The sequence below is a fragment of the Ammospiza nelsoni genome, chromosome 19 (genome assembly GCF_027579445.1).
Source record: "Ammospiza nelsoni isolate bAmmNel1 chromosome 19, bAmmNel1.pri, whole genome shotgun sequence".
Lineage (NCBI taxonomy): Eukaryota > Metazoa > Chordata > Aves > Passeriformes > Passerellidae > Ammospiza > Ammospiza nelsoni.
Genome location: NC_080651.1, coordinates 5134645 through 5150660, shown reverse-complemented (window position 1 = coordinate 5150660; position 16016 = coordinate 5134645). Strand labels below are relative to the sequence as shown.

Genomic DNA, 16016 nt, shown 5'->3' with positions numbered 1-16016 from the left:
CGGAGCACCCGCAGCTCGTCACACACCTCAGCTCTGCTCTCCATGGCTACAGGCACAGCACCGAACGCTCCGGCTGCCTGAGAGAGGCCGGGCAAGCGGATTCCTACAGCACCCGGCAGCCTCAGTTCGGGGTGCCGGGACACCTGCCCGGGGCTCGGCGATGCTGAGGGGGATCCGACAGCAGCACGGGCATGGCCCCGTGTGGCCCCGGGACACCTGTCTGGGGCACAGCGATGCTGAGGGGGGATCCGACAGCACCCGGCAGCCTCAGCCCGAGGTGCCGGGACACCTGCCCAGGGCTCAGCGATGCTGAGGGGGATCCGACAGCAGCACGGCCATGGCTCCGTGTGCCGGGACACCTGCCCGGGGCTCAGCGATGGTGAAGGGGGATCCAACAGCAGCACGGCCATGGCTCCGTGTCCCGGGACACCTGCCCGGGGCTCAGCGATGCCGAGGGGGATCCAACGGCAGGACCTCCATGGCTCCGTGTGCCCCCGGGACCGCCGGTTCCCCCGCGGGACATCCCCGGGCCGGCCCCTCCCGCCCGGCGCAGCCCCGGCCCCGGCCCCGGTCCTACCTCCAGCAGCTGGACGTAGCTGGCCGGGAACCATCCGCGCAGCCCGTCCTCCTTCTGCCCTTCCCACCAGCCGCCGTCTGGCACCTGCAGCACCGTGATCAGCTCGCCCGCCGCGAAGCGCAGCCCTTGCCGGTGCCGCTCCCCGGAGAAGGGGTACAGAGCCTGGCAGCGGGTCCCCGACATCCCTGCGGGACGCGCCCGCCGCCGCCGCCGCTCCGCGCCCGCCCCGCTCGGCTGAGGGGGCCCCGCTCCGGCCCGGCGGGCGCCAGGCGCGGGCAGCGCGGGCAGCGGCAGCCGAGCAGCGCCGGCGCCGGGCGCCCACGGGCACCGCCGGCTCGGGGTGGGGCGGGAGAGGCGGGACGGGCTGGGCGAGGGGAGGAGGGCGAGGGAGGGAGGAGGAGTGCCGGGAGGAGGGGGAGAGCGGGAGAGGGGAGGGAGGGAGCGGCGGGAGGAGCGGTGCGCGGGCCGCGGGGCGGGCGGTGCGTGCGGCGCCCGTGTCGGCGGGACGGGACAGCGAGAGGGAGCGCGAGTGAGTGACCCGAGGGGCGAGACGGGGGGATAGCGTGGGGGAGAGGGCACGGGGAGCACCGCTGTGTGCGACAGGGACCGTTCCGAGGGACTCTGTGTGCTCCACACCCCTCTGTGTATCTGTGTGACAGACACTGTTCCGAGGGACTGTGTGTGCTGCGCACCGCTCTGTGTATCTGTGTGACAGACACTGTTCCGAGGGATGCTCTGTGTGCTCCACACCTCTCTGTGTATCTGTGTGACAGACACTGTTCCGAGGGATGCTCTGTGTGCTCCGCACCTCTCTGTGTATCTGTGTGACAGACACTGTTCCGAGGGACTGTGTGTGCTCCGCACCCCTCTGTGTATGTGTGTGACAGACACTGTTCCGAGGGATGCTCTGTGTGCTCCACACTCCTCTTCTGTGTATCTCTGTGACACACTGTTCCGACGGACTCTCTGTGTTCTGCCTGTGTGCTCCACACCCCTTCTGTACGGCTTGTGTGCTCCACACCCCTCTGTGTGCGACAGACACTGTTCCGAGGGATGCTCTGTGTGCTCCACACCCCTCTGTGTGACTGTGTGCGACAGACACTGTTCTGAGGGACTCTGTGTTCTGCCTGTGTGCTCCACACCCCTTCTGTATGGCTGTGTGTGACAGACACCGTTCCGAGGGACGCTCTGTGTGCTCCACACCCTTCTGTGTATCTGCGTGTGACAGACACTGCTCTGAGGGACTCTCTGCTTGTGTGCTCCACACCCCTCTGTGTGGGTCTCTGTGTGTGTGTGTGGGACAAATGCTGTGTCACCCCGTGGGTGCATTAGTGATGCCTACCTGTAGGTCTGTGAGAGGCAGCCGTGTTTGTGACAACAGGACACTTGTGTGTGTCAGTGACAGGCAGCAAATGTGACACTGAGTGTGCCTGAAGCGTTTGTGACGCTGTGTGTTTGTCACCTGTGTGTGTGTGCAGCGCCTGTGTGAGATGGTGGGTGAACCACCGTGCGTGTCCAACGCCAACACTATCACCCTGAGTCAGACACTGTGTGTGTTTGGAGAGAATGCTGTCTGTGTGAGTGTGAGACCCCTCTGATGTGGGACACTCACTGTGCGTGTGCATTTGTCACACACGATCCAGGGTGTGAGATAAAGACCTTATGTGACACACCTGTCTGAGTGCACACCTTGCTTCATGTGTGTGTGACTGCCGCTCGTGTGTGAATTTCACATGTTTGAGCACCTCTGTGTGGCACCCTGGTTTGTGGCCTTTCTCCTGGACCTTTCAGAAGGTGGCTTTCAATGTAGCTGTCCTTCATTTAGCACAGATCGGAGCTGAGCTCTGCAGGATGTTTTATTAGGATTCTTTCAACAATTTTCAGCCTTTTTTCACAGTTCTATTTTTGATTCTCTGGATTGTGATGAATTGCTTAAAATCATCCCCTTTTGATATGTATTTAAGCTGATAACTACTGATCTATGATCTATTATGTGGTATTATCACAGCAGCTGTGCCTTGCTTGGCAAAACTGCACAGACCTGATATCATGGCACACCTCCAGGTACATCTATCAGCAGTATTCTCTAACAATGCCATTTATAGATGGCAAGAACTGAAATCAAAACAAAATCCTCTCTTTTTCTAAAGCATATACACACCCAGCTTTGCTATGTTGCAACTCATATCCACATAGTTTAAAGCATTCACGTAAAATAATTTATTTTGGTTTGAATATTGCTTTTCTTATGTTTGATGTTGACAGAATGCTTCAGTATTTTCTTTGGTTTATTTTTGATATTTTTTTCCTCTACTTTCAACTTGCTTTTTCTCACTCTCTCCCTTTCTAATATTTTTGCAGGCTTCTGTTCTTCTTTGCAGCAACTCTCTTGATGGGAAAGCCTCTAGCAGTCAGTCCTGGGGTTGTCTCCTCCCTGAAGCCTTTACAAACTTTATCTTTTTAGCAGGCAAACCCAAATGTAAACACTTGCCTAATTTTTATTTTAAATTTTCTTTCTAAACCTGTTACTATGGCTTGCCTTTGGTTTGTGTACAAATGTCCAGTCTGTAAGCAGAAAACCTTTTAGTCACTGGAGGTAAATATCTCTTGAACAGTTCCATAAATAATCCTCATTTTATGTTGGAGATAATGACCAGGTTGGGCTCTCTTGAGCTGTGTTTTGTCCTTCTCCTCAGCTTGCAGGATGGCTTTGCCTCCTCAGCAGAGAGCAGCTCTTGCCAAAGGCTTGGCTGGACCTGTGCTTGCTTCTGCATCATGTAATATCTGTATTGTGAAGGATGTTAAAAGGGGATAAGCTTGGTGTGTGAGGAGAATTATTTCTTAGCATAGGCATCTTTTTTATCTAGCATATCAGGGCCAGGGTTATGATGAGGTAGAGAAGCCATCCCAGAACAAATCCTAGTGTCAAGAAATGCTGTCTAGGAATGAGAAAGAGCCAACTTCACATAACACTGCAGAAAACCTCCACTGTGGTCATCCAGTCAGAGAGAGAGAGAGCTCATTCCATGATTTCACATCTTGTTCTTGGGCCTTAAAGGGCCATCACTGCAACAAGCCCTGTGCAGATGGGCAGATTTCCTGAAGAGGGACCTAAGAACGTCCTGGGAGTACCAGAAGAAGGCTCACACCTGACGGCTGTAGGAGCAGAATGGTCAATTTTTTTTTCTTTTTGTTCAAAGCAGTATTTGACAGTCTGTCTAGCCTGTGAAAAAGATCTAAATGACTCCAGCTGTCTTCTCAGAATAGATTCTGCAGAGCTCCAATGAGAATGGGTTAGCACAGGTATATGGGAGAGCTTTATAACCAAGATGGATTGGAGATTTCCATGAATAATTGATTGGCCATACCTGCTTTCAAGAGGCAGCACCACCACATCTCCTGAGGCTGGGAACCAGGAAAGAAAGAGACTAAAAAGAAGCTACATGTAGCACTGGATCTTTAAATGACCTTTGATATCTAGGAGACTACAGAAATTAATTCTGGTTTTGGAGAGCAAATGTTCTGAGCGTGTACATAGAAGATATTTTCAGTTGTTAAAATGCTTAAAAGTTTTTGGTGGAAGGGGCCATTCTCAGTGCTTTAAACAGCCAAAATACCAGAACAGATCCAGGGGCTCAGAACAAAACTTCATCTGGTCTACAGTCTCATTTTGGTCATTGACTTACAGAGAATGAATGTCCTAGACCAGACACTCATGAGAATCACGTTTGGAAATTCAGGCATCCAGGACTTCAAACATTCTCAGCAGAGGACTTGGATTTATGAATCATGTTTATCTGATCAAATATGTGATTCAAACATGAATTTTTTAAAAAACCAAAGGATACAGCTTGGCTTTACCTTTGGTTTCTGCTTTTAGAAGTTTTTCAGATGGCTCTGCTGACCTTGGAATTCCCTTTGTACAAGTTCAGCCCTGAAAATGAAGTCAGATGTGCAGTGCCCTGCCTGGCTGTGGTTGTAGTAAAATTTTGTGATGTTCCAAGGCAGGTTTAGTCATCTTTGTCCAAATAGTGCCCAGAGCTGTATCTACTATTTTAGAATCAGACATAAACAAGTGTATTCTCTGTCTATAAATGGACAGGGGTATTACATGAACAACAGCTTGTGGTGATTCACATGGGAATCAACTGGATGTTTCTGCCAGAATAATTCACCTGGAGAGATGACTGCTTCCATTCACTTCCTTTCTTGGAAGCAGGCTGAGAATAACAAACTGTTCCGATAACATCAGCCTAATTCCAGTCAACATATTTCCTACTGAGAGGCAGGGCAGGCCCCACCCTGCTGCATGACAGGCAGTAATTGGGCCTAGAAATGTGACTCATAACTCTGACACTTTGCCTCGGAGTTAGGTGCCAGCAGCAGCCAGTTGTCACAAACCCCTGTTTGAAACAGTGATGCCAGACCTTCTCTCCAGCAGTTCAGTGTTCACCTCTCACTTCTTGGGGCTCTGAAAAGTCTCAGTCTCAGCTGTGTGTTTCTATTAGATGGCTGCAGGATTTAAAATCAGAGTTTCCCTCTGTCTTGCTGCTGTTTCTCTTGCTGCAAACTAAACATTCAGTGCATCCAGGGCACTTCATGGTGGTCAGTGTGCCCACAAACGGAGGACAGGCCTCATTTTAGACCACCTTTATTTGCTGAAGCAGACACTGCTGTAGCTTTGTCCTCTCTTCTTCCAGCTCTATAAACACTAGGCCATTAAATGTTTAATGGTTTTGGGTTTATTCAATGTTTAACTATTTCATGCTAAGTGGAAAAGTCATTGAAAGGAAGAAAGGCACTGTCTATCAGTCATATAATTGCAGTATTAGTAACAATAAGCTGTGACTACATGGATCTCAGCTTCTAACTTAGACAACAACATTAGACAAATAACTCTGGATCTGTCTGGTTTATTATCTTGTCTCCAGCAATATCAAACAGCAGAAATCTAGGGAAAAGGACAGGTAGAGAGAGACCTTTCTGAAAACACGCTCTTCATTTCCAGAAAATGGTAGCTCATGTCTTCCCCAGTTAGAGGTGGTGTCACATCATTCCCCATTCATCTCCATTATTGAGGCTAGTCATTTTTTTTAGGCCATGCAAACTCTTGGCATGCATAACATTCTGTAGCAAGGGTTTCCAGTGCAGGCATGGTATTTTGGAGCCTGTCCCTTGTTTGTTTCATCTGAGGATTGTGCTGGCCCACAGCCATAGGCTCAACCCACCCACAGTGACCTTCATCCCCTAAGAGCTGCAGTGGAGTCCAAACCTGAACCATGACTCTGAAATTTACCTGCACATGGAGATGTGGGCATGAGGGACTAAGGGGCTTGTCCAAGATTACATGGAGAACCACTTGAAAAAAAGGAAAACATCTCAAGAGGACTCTGATGAAAGCACCCAAACTTTCCTTCAAATGTCCTTCTCTCTGGCTTGGTATCAGTCTTAGTGCTACAATTTGGGCTTGCCAGATAATCTGCAGCAGCTTGCTGGATCCCAGAGTGATCTTCGCTTTTGAGCCCATGGAGAACCAGGCTTCTGGCCAGCTAAGGAGAACAATCCAGGCAGGCAGCCCTCTGGCCAAACTCCCTCTGGGTGTGCTAGCCTGGACATTGATATTTCCCCGACACTAAGCTTTCCTCTTCAGCATGAATTGCTCATTACTTGAATTCCATCAGGGATTTCTTGTGTCATGAAAGAGTGGAGATTCTGCCTGAACACACTGAGCAGGACTGACTGCTTTCTGTGGATGAAGCTGTTGATGTGTGTGTGTGTGCCTGTATCTGCAGGACATAGATGTCTCAGTGTTTGCCTCTCAATGGTGCCTCTGTTCTACAGCCATCTGTGGATAAAGCTGCTATTCTGCCATGAACAATGACTCATACAGGAAAGTCTTGAAGAATTAGGCAAGAATTAGGCAAGTTCGTCCTGAGGACTATTGAAGATGAGGATCCAATCCCATAAATTCTTGGAAAAACTCAGCCTTAGTTTTCCCTTGACAGCTTTAATCTTTAAAACCTGCTTTTGCTGATACACATTTGCCAACAGCAGGTTGGCAGCAAACTGTCTCTGTCAGAGGACATCACACATCCACTGCTTGCCTCTGAGCCCTGCTCACTGCGACCAACTTCTCCTCACTGCATTTTCCAAAGAGGATCTTACTGGTGACTCTTCCATCTCCTATATTCTCCTGAGCCCCCACAGATTATTGTCTCCAGTCCCTTGTCTTGTAGGGTCACTATTCCTGACCCCCTGCAAGCTTCACCTGGACCTGGAGCTGCCCAAAAACTCTGTGAAGGCTGTAGGGACTATCTGGGTATCAAAAAAATCACAACAATCTCTGCTTCAAATATCTAGTCAGGTTTGGGTACTCAGGAAAGAGCTGAAAGGAAGGAAACAACCAGAGGATTTTATCAGGCAGTCTCTTGTAGACAGATTGAAAGCAGAAGGAAGAGTTTCTGAAGATCAATTGCGCTTCTCCAACTAGTGGGGAAGGTTCTAGTTTGTGGCACTGCTGTAGAAAGAAAAGGTTGCAGGGTTCTTATATTGCAGAAAGGAAACTGTCTGAGGAACGAAAATTAAAATGATCAAGAAAGTTTAAAACAAATGGACATATCTTCATAATGTAATTATAAGGAAATTCCAGGTGTGTAAACCATACATACAACAAAATAAACACAATAAACACAAGTTTTCAATTGGACTAGAATTTAATTAGTAATTTTATTCTCAGATTTTGAAGTTTCTCTAGGTATCAGGTCTGTGCTTCTCGACCTTTCCAGTGAATTGATCAGTCCTCAAGCTGCAGAGTGCAACTTCCTTCCTGCTAGGTTAGTGAGTTCAGCTGGGTCCGTGAAGAATGTGCATTGAAATCCCATCTCCTGCTCCAAGCAGGGCTAACTTCCAAGCTGGCTAAAGTCACTCCAGGGTCTTGACCACATGTATCCTGGAAATCCCATGGAGATTCTAAAACCTCCTTGGGCAGCCTGTCCCAAGGCTGCAGCACTCTCCTGGTAAATGAGGTGCTCCCTTTGTTGGGAAAGGATTTTTCTGGCTGGCAACATGAGCCCATTGCCTCTTGTCCTTTCACTGTGCACTTGCAGGAAAAGCTTGGATGTGTTGGAATTTTATCCCCTCCTTGCAGCAGCATCTCTGCAGTGCAATCCCCCAGCCTTCCCTAAATTCCCACCTCCTCTCCTCACCCAGCACAGACTCCTGCTGGTCCCGGGGCTGTGCTGGAGCCTCTCCAGCGTGTCAGCATCCCCCTCACCATGGGCTGTGTGTGTGTGAGAGCTGCACAGGGTGCTGCAGAAGCAGCCTGCCCCGAGGCAGGCAGAGGGAGTGACCACATCCCTGCACTTGCTGACCACTTGCTGATGCAGTCCCGTGACTGGTGGGTGTTGCTGCTGCAGGGGAGTGCTGCTGACACAGGTCCAGCTTGTTTTCCACCAGAATCCCAAGGCCTTTACTGCAGGGCTGCACTCTGCAGTCAGTCTCCACTCTGTCCTAATGCATGGAGTTGTTTTGTCACAGGTTGAAAAGATAAAGAGGTTGTATTTATCACAGAGTAAATATATGAGGTGAATTAAACCAAATTTATCATGGGCTTGGAAAGGGTCAAACCCTGAGTCCTCTTGTGCTGATGCTAATACAAGTACAGATCAAGAGTGGCACATGGGAGCAGCATTTCAACCTGAAAATTGGGGTTTTCTGCAGAAAGTTCTTATGTCAGTCACAGATTTAAGCAAGGGGCTGTTAACTCTCAGCACGAGTTACTCTTTTCCTACAGGCCTGAAAGAGAATCTTGTAGGGCCCTGGAATGAATCCCACTTCTCTCCATTCCCCCAGGACCTCAAAGGAGGAGCAGGCACCATGCCTAGAGGGGATGAGCTCCGTGTGTGCATGGTGTGGTTTTAAATCAGCATTTTAATCCTCCCTTTGATTAAAAACCCTCCTTTGCAGATAGGCAAAGTTGCAAGAATTATCCAGGCAAACTAGCAAGAATTATCCTTTGGATACATTGATATGGGACACAGCTCCATCTCCCTTAATCAGCTACTTTGTTACTGTTCTAAAATAAAGAGTCCTTTTTTAATTTCCTAGTAGAGGAGATATTTATATTTCGTGTCACTTCCGGTTTGACTAAATGAAAAATAGTACATTACTTGTTCTTAAAGAAATAAATAAAGTTCATTTTATAAACTTAGCAGTTATCTCATTTCAACTTCTTTCCAGCTTTCCACATTTTTTTTGAGGGACAAGCAAAGGACTCAGAGGGCTCTGGAAGTCTTATGAGGACTACGAAGCACATCAGGAAACTTCTGGGAATGCAAAGCATTACTCAGACAAAGGCTTTATAAATATGTTTTCAGCCTTCATCACAGCAGAGCAAAAAATAGCCCCAAGAACACTCCTGCAGAACCAAACCCCCATGCAGGAGCTGTTTCTCCTTCCTGCAGTTTTTTCTTCCTTTATGCACAAGGTTTGTGTTTAACAAAAGGCTAAACCCTGATAATCTGCTGATTTGCCAGCCAGCCCTGTGCTTATCACAGCAGTGTTTGTTGGCCAGGGCAGAGGCAGTGCTAACGTGCCCAGCTGTGCTGTGAGAGCATCATCATCGTGTGTGTGTCATGTGAGACGGCGAGGGCAGGACCTGCACCCGGGGCTGGACACAGGGAATGCTGTTTGTGAGCTGAGCACACCCATCCACCCCAGGATGGACACAGGGAATGCTGTTTGTGAGCAGGCTGAGCATCTCTGACAGCAGCTCCTGCCACACTGCAGGATGGGCCAGCCAGAGCTGGGGATGGCTGGAACCAGTTGTGGGTGTCTCTGGGTCTGTATTGAAGGCACTTGAGACAGTAATTCATGTTCAGACTCAGGTGTTTATTATTTCTTATCAGTAAAACAGTCTCACAAACATGAGTTTGGCAGCTCTACATTAGAAGGCACAAAATGGCCAACAATCTCTTGGTACCAGGTCTTTTAAGATTAAACTATCCAATTAAGAAGTGACACCTGGATTATTTTCACTTTTAACCCAAAAACTGATCTCAAGGAGCTGCAATATGGATTTTTCCACCCAACTACAAAATGCCTCCCAAACCCATGGAGAAGAAGGAAGGAGAAGCATGAAGAAGAAACCCAGGGTGACACCCTGTGCCCTCCATCTTGCTTCCATCCACAACACACTAAAAATCCAAAAGCCTCAATTTCTCACTCAGTGATACACTTACACTGCTCTCTATAATCTATTTCACAATTTTGTGGATTCCAGTCTATCTTGAAGTCTGGGAAACTTTCTCCATGAATGAGGGTCAAAGTCAGTGCTGCCCTGGGGGTCAGGGCACCTCAGAGCAGACTCAGAAATATTCCCTGTGCTGCCCTGGGTTTGCACAGATGTCAGGTAGCCATGGAGCTGGGGAATGAAACAATGAGATGATTTTTGTCAGCTTGACAAACAGATCATTGCTTGATGGCAGGGCCCTGTCCAAGGGGCAGCAGCAAACAACGTGCCAGGGAGTTCTGACTGGCACAAAGGAGCCCAAATGTGGATGAGAGGATGAATGGCCAGTCAGGAGGCATGGGTGACAGCCAGCTGTGATGACAGGGTATAAAACACAGGACAGAAGACGACAGAAATCTAAATGGAAAACAACGTATGGCAGCAATTTAACAGATAAATACACGGAAGAAGAGAAAGGAATGTCATGAGAGGAAGGGACACAGAGTGCTGGATGTGCATGGGAGGAGGCAGGAGCCTTGGCTGGGGTGACCAGCAGGTGTGGGTGATGGCACTGGTGCCTGGAGACAGCACTGGGAGTGAGGAGAGCAGCCAGAGCCACTGCTGCTGTGGCTGTCACTTGGGCCACCGGGCTGAGCCCAGCCACGGGGCACAGCCCAGCATGAGCACGGCCAGGAGCCAGCACGGCCTGTGCCCTGGCACTACCCTGGCACTTCCCTGGCACTACCCTGGCGCACCTGCCGGCAGCGTGGGATCCTGTCCCGGTGCAGGAGCGTCTCAGACGCCACGGGGAGCCCCTGGGGCTGGCGGTGCGCTCCCAGCACGGCGGGGATGCTCTGTCCTCTCGGGGACAAGAGCGGCTCAGCAACCGCGTGTCTGGGGCATCCCGCACGAACCGCACCTCGCATCCCCCGCACCCTGCACACCGCACCTCTTGCACACCGAACCCCTCAGTCCGCACAGCCCGAACCCCTCAGTCCGCACATCCTGTACCCCCCGCACACCCCGATCCCCCACACCCCGCACACACCCGCACCCTGCACACCGCACCTCTTGCACCCCGAACCCTTCAGTACACACAACCCGAACCCCTCAGTCCGCACATCCTGTATCCCCTGCACCCCGCACACCGTGTAGCCTCTGCACACCCTGTACCCCTCGCACACCCTGTACCCTCCGCACCCCCTGTAGCCCCGGTACCCCTCGCACACCCCGATCCCCCACACCCCGCACACACCCCACACCCTGCACGCCGCACCTCTTGGAAACAGAACCGCTCAGTCCGCACACCCCGGTCCCCTGTACCCCCCGCACATCCCAATCCCCTGCACCCCGTAAACCCTGTACCCCCCTGCACACCCCGTACCCCCCGTAAACCCTGTACCTCCCTGCACACCCCGTACCCCCCGTAAACCCTGTACCCCCCGGACCCCTGCACACCCCGTACCCCCCGTAAACCCTGTACCCCCCGGACCCCTGCACACCCCGTACCCCCCGTAAACCCTGTACCCCCCGGCACCCTGCACACCCCGTACCCCCCGTAAACCCTGTACCCCCCGGCACCCTGCACACCCCGTACCCCCCGTAAACCCTGTACCCCCCGGCACCCTGCACACCCCGTACCCCCCGTACCCCCCGTATTCCCCCGGACCCCGCACCCCCCGCGGGCCGGCGGTTCCACAGCGCCCCCTCGCGCCGCACCGGCGCAGCTGCGCCTGGCAGCGCTCCCGCCCGCCCGCGGGCACGGAGCGCGCAGAGGGACAAGAGGGACACGGACAGACAGACACACGGACACGGACACACGGACAGAAGGGCACACGGACAGCGGGACACGGACACATGGACACACGGACGCATAGGAACACACAGACGGACACACGGACAGAAGGACACACGGACACAGAGGGACACACGGACGCGTGGACAGAAGGACACACGGACAGCGGGACACGGACAGAGACACACAGACACACGGACAGAAGGACACACGGACAGCGGGACACGGACACACGGATACATGGACACACGGACACAGAGGGACACACAGAAGGACACGCGGACAGCGGGACATGGACACATGGACACACGGACGGACACACGGGCACATGGACACAGACACATGGACACAGAGGGACACACATAAAGACACAGAGACAGCGGGAAACAGACACACGTACACATGGAAACAGAGGGACAGATGGACACAGTGAGACAGACACACGGACAGAGGCATACACAGACATCAAAGGGACGCATGGACACATCACATGGACACACATCAGAAGGACACATGGACACATGGACACACGGACACAGACACACACACAGAGAGACTGAGACAGACACAGACAGACTGACAGACACGGACAGTTGGACACGAGGACATGGACAGACAGACATGGACAGACAGACTGTGAGGCAGGGACACACAGACAGGAACAGACAGACTGGGATACGGGCACGGATGCTGAGACACAGACAGACAAGGACAGACAGACACAAACGGACAGACACAGGGACACATGGACACACAGAGATGCACAGAAAGATACTTGTCAATCTCATAGTGAATCAACAGTCCATATAGTCACTAAAGCATCACCCAGGTTTATTTTATATATATATATATAAGTATACATATATATATATATATATATATATATATATAAGATTTCTCACAGCTTCACCTTAAGGCTGGCTAAATATATCAGTTACACACAAGCACACCGGGTTACTTGAAGAAAGTAATGGATATCTGCTGGATCCACAGAAGTCTTTATCAGGAGGGAGCCTGCCGCAGCTCAGGTCAGGAACCTCATTTCTCTGATTTCTAAGTACAGAAAAAGGAAAATAATGTAGAGGGTACTGGAGCAACTGAGTTATTTGTGGTCTTGTTTCAAGTCTGTGGCTGTTGCAATTGTTCTGCCATTTTGTAATGAAGAAGTAATATCTCCCAATTGTGCTGAAAGACCTGGATTCTTAGGGTTGATTGTATCTGGTCTGATTCCAAAAGAACTTGCAAAATGCAGTGGCTTTGAGTAAGTGACTGTCCCAGATTGCAAGACAAGATGTATTCTATTTGTATGGCATCTGTATGGCAGCTGTCTTCTGCTCACTGGGCAGTTTTCCTTATCTCTTCCACACCCAATCCTCTCTCAGGGCAGACATCTGCTGATAACAGCTATTGAATGTCACTGCATGGCTGATAAGAACTGCAGCATCCCATTGGGAGATGTGAGCCCAGAGGGAGGAGCCAAGCATTCCTACCTGGATAGAATCTGGAGATTCTGGAACACCAGCACGGCTTCTCCACTGCATTCCCCAGAGAAGCAGCATCTGCTTCTGCCCCTGGATCTTCAGAGGAAGAATACATCCTTCTCTACAGGATCCCTGCTCCAGCAGAACCAGCCCTCACACTGCAGGAGGGCTGAGCCACAATTCCAGTGGGACTGCTGCGAACACCCTGACCCACAGGGTGTCAGGCTGGGTTCTGACTCTGGCAGTGTTGGTTTGGTTACTGCATTCTTTATTTTATCCTTTTATTTCCTTCCCTAATAAAGAACTGTTATTCCTACTCCCATATTTTCGCCTGAGAGCCCCTAATTTCAAATTTATAGCAATTTGGAGGGAAGGGGTTTACATTTTCCATTTCAGGGGAAGCTCCTGCCTTCCTTAGCAGACACCTATCTTTCCAAACCAAGACAGTGACAATTCCTGGCCTTTCTTTATGAGGACACTCCAGTAAAAGAGTGGGAAGAATGCAGCTGTGGCCGTTTGAGCAGTGACCACCAGCACAAGAAGGTCCTTCTCTGCAGCCTCCAACTCACCTGGCCTTCCATGTCCCTGCTTTTGGCTCTCAGCTTGTTCACCTGCCCTTCAGCAATGTCAGCTCGTTCCTTCGCCTCCTCCAGCTCGTGCTGCGCCTTGCGGCACCGCGAGAGATTGAGGTTTGCCTGCTCCTCCTGAAAATCAGACAGCATTGGCACAAATGTCACTGCCCTGCTGTGGGAATCCCCAGAGAGGGGGAACTGTGGGAATCCATAAAATCAGAGGGTTTTGGGAAAGCTGCAAAAGGCAGGCCTCAGAGACAGCAGAACTGTGGTTAGAGCTAAGCAGTAGCCATGAGATTGGTCAGCAGAAAAATTATATAAGTAGAAAAGTAAGGACAAATAGAACAATGGTCTGTGTATTAACTCCCTAAGCTGCAGAAAAGTTTATCTAGTGAGATAATAGGAATTTCTAAGCTTAATAATGGAGCTCTGTGCATTGTGTTTTAAGGCTCACAAGCAGGTATTGTATTTGAAATAAGCAAGCATTGTTTAACCAGAGGTACCTGTGCTTATGGTGGTTGGATAGAACTACTGTCAATGTGCTTTTGCTTTGTGTGATTGGTCAAAAAACCTTTAAAGTAAGTTGTAACATTAAGTTCTTAGTCTGCTGGCTGGGATGTGAGCTGGTGGCATCTTCCCATTGTCATACCCATGTAATGAGAGCGATGCTGGAAAATGAAACAGCTCAAGGCACATTCCCAGCAGTCCTGTCCCATTGGTGATTTGTACAGAGACCCCAGGCAGTGATACCCTGCCACCACTGACACCTGTGCTGGCCTCATTGCCAGTACTCTGTGTTTATATCCAGTATCACCCACAGCATGTCCACCTGGGTGGCAGAACAATTACCCCACTCTGTTCCAGGTGGGAAAATTGGCTTGTGCAGCTCCAAAAGTGCACCAGTTCCAGGAGAACTACAGCTACACCCGCTCTGCTGTGAGCCATAATTAAGAATATTCAAAGGCAGTGTGGCCTTCGCTGCCCTGTCAAATTCAGTATTCAATAATTTAATGATCTAGGGATCCCAGCTTTCAGAAATCTCCACCCAGGCCCCATTGAAAAGAGTCCTCCACTCACAGCTTCCTCAGCCTGTTTCTTGTAGGCTTTCACTTTCAACTGCAGCTTGTCCACCAAGTCCTGGAGCCGAAGAATATTTTTCTTATCTTCTTCAGACTGTAGGAAGTGAAAAAGGAGTCAGCCTTGGCAGCTGAACTGAGGTGGCCCACGTGGCAGGGGGGAGGATGTACCTGGTAGGTGAGCTCCTTCAGCCTCCGTTCGTACTTGCGAGCTCCTTTCAGGGATTCTATTCCTCGTTTCTGCTCAGAGTGAAGCTCATTTTCCAACTCGTGAATCTGGAACACAGGATCATGGTGAAGATGGCAAGAATGGCTGCTGATCCTGCTGCCCTGCAGCTGCTTCTTGGGTCTAGATTAGCTAAAATATGCTCCCTGTGTTATGTTGGTGATGACAAAGTGTGTGAACCAATAGTTGTTTATAAAAGGAACTCAGCTGTGCATACCTAGAGAATTTGTAGTGAAAATCAGGCTTAAATCTGTCAGAGAGGAGTAAATGGACACAGGTGAGGGTGGGTTCTATGAATGTTCACCAGGTAAATAGGAAAAATCTGTTTTATTTTTTGTCTTTCATTTGTTATCTTTGGGAGTGGCAGTGGCAAATACTGTTTGGGGACAGCATGGAAACCTGGCTGCTGTCTATTCCTTTTCCACTTGTCCAGCTTCCACAGGCATTGAACTAGAGATGTAAGGTGGCATATCTATCACAGCTCTCACCAAACCTGCTGGGGATACCTGGGGCTCTCCCTGTTTCCACCCTCCCAAGAGGTTCCACCAACGAAGGGCCCAGTTAGAAACTTCACCTTAATCTACCCAAATCTTCACCATACCCTGGCCTCCAGCTTCTGGAGTTGTTTCTTCCCTCCCTTCAGTGCCAGCTGCTCGGCCTCATCCAGACGAAGCTGCAGGTCCTTCACTGTCTGTTCCAGGTTCTTCTTCATCCTCTCCAGGTGGGCACTGGTGTCCTGCTCCTTCTTCAGCTCTTCTGCCATCATGGCCGCCTGGTTGTGGTCACAGTTGTGTTACAAATATTTCCATCCCAGCAGTTCTGGGTGCATGAGAAAAACCCCCAGCCTCACACTGGTGAGGGACTCTGCGCATTCTCAGTGCCCATGGCTGCGACAAACAGGATCACTCTTTCTCAAAGTCTGTGTTTCTAAAACTGCTTCACCTCAGAAAACAGACAGGGTTGACACAAAGAAAAAAATAATCAAGGCGTGCAAATGCGTTGGTACCAATGTTCTACGTTTTAAGTCAGTCAAAATTGAGGTGTTACCAGCTAGCACCCT

At 50.3% G+C, this 16016-nt stretch overlaps 2 protein-coding genes across 3 annotated transcripts in view; both read right to left on the bottom strand.

Annotated features, from left to right (window-relative positions):
- GAS7 (growth arrest specific 7) overlaps positions 1-789 on the bottom strand; it is an 81325-nt gene extending 80536 nt beyond the window's left edge. The window contains exon 1 of one of the 2 annotated variants that reach the window (XM_059486025.1): positions 578-789. In XM_059486025.1, the coding sequence (XP_059342008.1) occupies positions 578-760 (183 nt within the window). In that variant the 5' untranslated portion in view covers positions 761-789. The remainder of the gene's footprint in view (positions 1-577) is intronic. The other variant, XM_059486026.1, reaches the window with a different exon arrangement.
- Positions 790-10525: 9736 nt separating this feature from the next.
- LOC132082042 (myosin-13) overlaps positions 10526-16016 on the bottom strand; it is a 31040-nt gene continuing 25549 nt past the window's right edge. The window contains exons 35-40 of the mRNA XM_059486096.1: positions 15558-15728; positions 14902-15006; positions 14732-14827; positions 13620-13786; positions 10875-11084; positions 10526-10667 (exon numbers count right to left, since the gene is read on the bottom strand). Coding sequence (XP_059342079.1) covers positions 10526-10667; positions 10875-11084; positions 13620-13786; positions 14732-14827; positions 14902-15006; positions 15558-15728 — 891 coding nt within the window. The remainder of the gene's footprint in view (positions 10668-10874; positions 11085-13619; positions 13787-14731; positions 14828-14901; positions 15007-15557; positions 15729-16016) is intronic.